The following is a 6000-nucleotide window of genomic DNA, read 5'->3' as shown; positions in this document are numbered from 1 at the left end:
TAAAGCGGAGTCCGAAGAATTACTGATTTCCGGACAAGTGCTTAAGGACTACAGTTAAGCGCAATACATGGACAGGTCGCTTAACGTGCACGAATTGCGACAGCATTCCTCATAGATGTCTTCCGGTTTTCGTCGATTATTCCTATCATCGAACGTTCCATTCGACGTCTCCTGTGCTGTTACTGGGGACGGGGAAGAGTCGGAATCAAACTGATAATTGGCCATCGTCTTTTCTGAAAATAAATGCAAACTTTTGTAGCAGTGTGTAGAAGTAATATAAAAAGATCGTATCGTTCAAACACTTTTTCTATTTATATGCATAATATCCGGTTTAATTGAATAATTTTTACGGGCAATTTATTATTGTTCCAGATAGCTTCATTTTTTAAACTCGTAATCGAAGGCTACGTAATGACATCGATAAATAATCGCTGTCCAAAAAATGCCTTATTATAAATATTGCATGCGTTTTAAAAGAAAAACTATCGCATTTATATGATTTTAATAGATTACAGAATAGATTTATCAGTATATAACAGTATTTAAAAAATACATATTAATAACGGTATTTAAAAAATACATATTAATAACAGTATTTAAATAATTTGTATAAAATATTTTATAAAATATTTATAAATGGCAATTCAAACAATATATAACAATTAATTAAAATTTCTTCTATTTTATTGTATAAAACACATACGCATATGTGATTAAATTCTAGCAGTAAGAGATACGTTAAAAAATTCATAAATAAATCTTGCTGATTAAACTATCATCTTCAACTATAATTACAAATATTAAAATCTGATAAAAAAAACATTGCATACATTTAGGAAAGAAATATTATTTAACATTGTTGCAGAAATAAAAAATTTTGCTCACTAATTCATTACCGATATCCTATTACCGATCTATCCTATTTGGCGTTTGGATTCGTTTATATAAGCAAAAAAAAATATCTTTTGTATTGATTAGCTTTTATGCTTACCTTGATCCGTACTGTTATCATACATGGAATTGTATGTGCCATTACAGACTATACGTAGAATATTTAAGAGCATTTCGCCACAATATTTCTGGGGCAAGATCGCGGGCTCTTGGTTGGGGTAGCCGTTCGTTTGTGCGTCTCTTGATTCCGACACAAAAAACGCGATGGCGATCATCAAGTTCACAAGCACATTCAATTGGTTCGTGGACATCTGAAAATATTCGTTCTCATTTAATTACGCGAACGCATACACGAGGTTGGATTAAAAAACTAAAAGAATATATTATATATTTATATTTATCAGAGAAATATTTATTATATATTTTATATTTATATCAGAGAAAATAAGCTTATTCGAAGATAGAAAGATAAATAAGAATAGAAAATAATTAGAGAATATAAAATATAAGTGAGCATGCGTTAATTAAAAGTAGATTGAAATTGTGAACAGCGGTATCATTACGCAACCTTCGACCAAATGAATTAAAAAAATGAAGTTAACTGGAACACGCGCGGACTAGACAACTCACATCTATTTCGATAATCTTGAAAGTATTCAATATATTTTATCGAAGGAGTGCGTTTTTGACTACATTTGTGAAAACAGCAAAAACACTATCTCGGACAAACAGATAATTATATTCAGACTGTATGTTAAAGAAATAAGGTTTTATACAATGCACAGGCCTGTATATAAAAATATAAATAAATACGAATCTAATAATTCAAAATTATATTCTCATATATTTCAGTTAGGATTAACGATATTTGTTTCGTGAATTTTTAAGGATGTGACCTTCCAATAATGATACCGTGTATTGTTCATAGTTTGTACGAAAATATACCCATACATGTACGCATGTATTTCTGTTAGATTTGAAAGTATAAAGTCTTGTTTTTAGTAAAGATATTGAGAAAGATTAATAACTGAGCTTTAAAAATTAAATATCTATTAAAATGTCTTTAGAATTAATGAACGAATAATTTTATATATATATATATACTTTATACAAATATCGGAGCTTGTTTTATAAAAAGCAAAATTTCATTTTCAATAGCTTACAACTAAATAGCGATAATTATCTCAGTGCCTCAATATTTTCATTATATCAATAAAGATCGAATCTAAATGTACTTTCGATATAATATCAATTTGTATATCGGAATACTTTTTAATTTTAACTACATCGTTTTAGGCTACAATTTACATAAATACACTTTTATTTTGATGTTTCAAGGTTGATGAGGGAATTTATTCGCGATCGATTCGCAAACAACGTTTCATTAGACGTGTCCGAGTCATTACCGCAGTAGACACATTGGCTTGCTCCTTTGAACACGCGTAACGCTAATTAATATAGGACAAACCACTTCTATTTCCGGCGCATCGAAATTAGCGATAGAAATTAGCGTTCAACTAAGCTATAACTGAAAGAAATGACGCATATTGATGTCGAATTATGTCTAATATTATTTATCTTTTCCTCGCGATTAGTACGACTAAAAACACGCACATTTACAATTCGTAGCATTATTGCTCCGATAGATCAACTTTAATTATATTCACGATTTATCATAAAATTCTAAATATATATACTGAAATGAAATTCCAAATTAAATTAACATTCTGTCTTTAAAGTTGATGAGGCAATTTCTGAACGTTATTTCTAATATCTACTTTAAGATTTCTTTTACATACCTTGAGAGTTTATAAAGATTTTGCACTCTGATCCGGAAATCTTCCTTAAATATTCAGAACGGTAATTCAACTATAATTATTCTTTGTCTGGAAGAAACTGCGTGATCGTCGGTGAGTCGTTCTCGTCGATCTGAAGAAGGTCGCACATCTTTCAAAATATGAACCCCCGGATGGGGGAAATAACTGTGTTTATGTTTTGCGAACGCGGGCAACTCGTGGCATCTAACTGTGAAAATAATAAGCGCGATCGCACGTCGTCGATACACCGTGAGAGCAAAACAATTAAAAATGTATCGGTTTAATTTATCGGCGAAAATTAGTTCGTACGCGATATAACTCATTATTCTTAAATTTATTTTCGTAATCTATTAATGCAGTAATCCATTTACGTAAGGTATTGCAAAAAGAGAAGACTATCTAATAAGAAGTTTCAAATTAGTTTTTTCGCAAGTGTGAATGAAATGTGAAAAAAAGAGATCGGGAAATGAATTGTTTTTTGGAACACAAATTTAATATATTATGTTAATGCATTTTTCTCTCACTTATTTTTTCGCATTTGTTTCTCTTTAATATTAAAATTTTTTCAATTTAGATCATTTAGGAATTTATTGATTTCTTTGAATTCGCATAATTTTGCGCATTAAATAAAATATAAGGCTGTATCGCTGCTTCAAATTCTCTTAAATAAATTGAGATTAAACAATAATTATACGTGTCGATAATAACGTGTGTTCATTGGCTTCTCGTTTGGCGCCTTCGATGATCATAAACAGAGTACCGAACTACATAGATCCTCTCGACAATCTTAAGAAGAGATGCATTTTATAGCGAAAAGTTCTATAAATTGAAAAGACTACTCGGTTATCTTTAACGTTTTCCCTTTTCTTCCTCAACCCCGGAGCTATTCTCTTTTGATCTTTTTTCCTCTCTCTCGTTTACTGTCTCTCGAAAAACTGATGCATTTCTATTCTTGTCTTTTCTATTAATATTTTCTTATTATTCTCTTTTCTCTTAATATCTGTAAAGTACTGCCGGCGGACACCATAAATAATAATGCATAAACACGTGAATATAACACTCGGAAAGATACTAAACACACTTATACGCACTAATGTCCGATCGAGTGCATACCGGCCAATGGTGGTCGACTTTTCCTATCAAAGCGCGAATGCATACAAAGGAAATTTTTACCTATTCTCGCAGTTGTACATGTGTGAAAATAAATAATTGAAAAATCCCAAATCTCTAAATTGTTTCGATTGCATATGGATTCGCGTTGTTTTGCTATCAAATTGCGCGATAAATTTTTATTATCGACAAAAGTAAGCTGTCAGAACTGATACAAGAGAAATATAACTATAAGTAAAAGTAACATATAATTTAGGCCGTTAAGACCAAAGAAAATGAAGTGCACACCTATTTTAACATCAAATTTGTTTTTCTAAAAAAGAAATTTGTATATAATAAAATTTCACTATATTTACTATATTTATTATGCATTTCCGACTTATTTTATTATATAGAATTACATCCTTTTTGATTGTACTATTAGTTTTGATGCATTCGATATTATTATACATGTTTTTCATAAAATTATATATTTATTAAATTGGTTTATTATTATTTACCTGTAACAGATTTCGCAAAATGAATTAAGAAGATGTCACTAGCACGAAACGATGCACCCGAAGAAAATAGGTGAAACTGTAATTCTCGAACATTAGATAGGAGTATCTTGATAGGGTAAATGTCCAGAGCGTATCAAATCGAAGATTTGTTTCATTTATTAATGCTATAGGTGTCATATTGATACATGATTGTACAAGAAATTCAATAATCTCCGCCTAACAGTAAAGTTAAGTGAGATTCCGTTGGTAGACATCTCATTAAAATAAATACCTTTAGAATTAACATAAAATAACAATAATAGAGAGATAATGTTTTGAGATAATTTTATTAGGTACTTACAAATAAAAAAAAAGAATATTTTTTTCGACAAGATTATTATATTTATATGATAATATGTTATAATAATATACGATAATAAAGGTCTATTATGTGGGTAGCATCGTTATTACAATAAATAGAAATAAATCCAGTTTTAATAAATTCAATATATAATCATAATAAATTCAGTTTCTTATCTCAAATATATTTTTGGAAAGTTGACTTATCGATGCGATTAAATTTGTATAAGAAAGCTGTTCGTCTGACGATTTAACTTTTTTATCAATAGCAAAAGAAAATATGCCCACAATTAAGAATCAAAAAAGAACACAAAGAGACACGTTCGAAATTCTTTTCAGAAATTTATTACATAATATTAAACTCTTCAAAATAAAATCTTGTTTACGGAAAAAGAGTTTGCTAACACTGCTGTTCCATTGAGTAAGAAACGATTGTTAAGCCTATTGCACGAAAGTACTTTTATATTATTTACCCAACTAGAACACACAAGCGCACGATTCGCGCGCGCCATTGCTCATTTTATATCAACAATGTAATATTAAAATAATATAATAATGTATTTATATGTAATTTTATAAATTATTTAATTCAATAACATTTTATTTATAAATAAACGTTTTCTAATATTTAAAATTAAAATATAAAATTATTTATAAAAGTTTACACATGAATATTTTGAAAAAGTAATAAGTACTTTACATGTTAAATATAATTGTGACTTTTACTATGATAATAAAATAATAAACTAAGATATTAATAAGTGACTATTATTCTCACTCTCTCTCTCCCAGTTTTCTTTTAAAATATTTAATACATTTAGACAATACAATTTTTTTTGAAGACAGTAAAATATTTATGATTAATATTTTTTTCCGACATATATATATCTCGGAATCTTTGTATGTTAAATTTGACTCATTGATATCGAATATCAGCATGTTGCCTCAAGGTAATGTCCCGCCAAAAATAATGAGCAAAATGGTAAGTGTGAATGGCAATTACTCGATGTTGGTGCACTACGTCCTGCTATAGCAGCTATAGATAGGCTGCTTTTTGAATATCGGAACGAAGTCGATTACGTTTTGATGTACTAACATCGGGAAGTGGCGATTCGCTCTTGCCATTTTGCTCTTCATTTATTGACGGGGCATTATCTTGTGGCAACATGCTGTTATTTGATATCAATGGATCAAATTTGACATACAAAGATCTCGATATATATATATATATATTTGTAAAACGGGTCTTTTATATATATATATATATATATATATATATATATATATATATATACAGGGTGGGGCATTTATCTTGAGACAAGATAATATCTCGATTGGAGTCG

General features: G+C 29.2%; 1 protein-coding gene across 1 annotated transcript; it reads right to left on the bottom strand.

Moving 5' to 3' along the window:
- Positions 1 to 6: 6 nt before the first annotated feature.
- LOC112638379 (LIRP-like) lies at positions 7 to 2837 on the bottom strand. The gene is made up of 3 exons (XM_025409964.1): positions 2691 to 2837; positions 992 to 1202; positions 7 to 233 (listed from the first exon to the last, which is right to left on the bottom strand). The coding sequence occupies exons 2-3, from the start codon at positions 1200 to 1202 to the stop codon at positions 55 to 57; spliced, it is 390 nt and encodes a 129-aa protein (XP_025265749.1). The 5' UTR covers positions 2691 to 2837; the 3' UTR covers positions 7 to 54.
- Between the last annotated feature and the right edge of the window lie 3163 nt (positions 2838 to 6000).

The sequence above is a fragment of the Camponotus floridanus genome, unplaced genomic scaffold (assembly GCF_003227725.1).
Source record: "Camponotus floridanus strain SB8 unplaced genomic scaffold, Cflo_v7.5 scaffold298, whole genome shotgun sequence".
Classification (NCBI taxonomy): domain Eukaryota; kingdom Metazoa; phylum Arthropoda; class Insecta; order Hymenoptera; family Formicidae; genus Camponotus; species Camponotus floridanus.
This window is presented reverse-complemented; position numbering and strand designations above follow the sequence as displayed.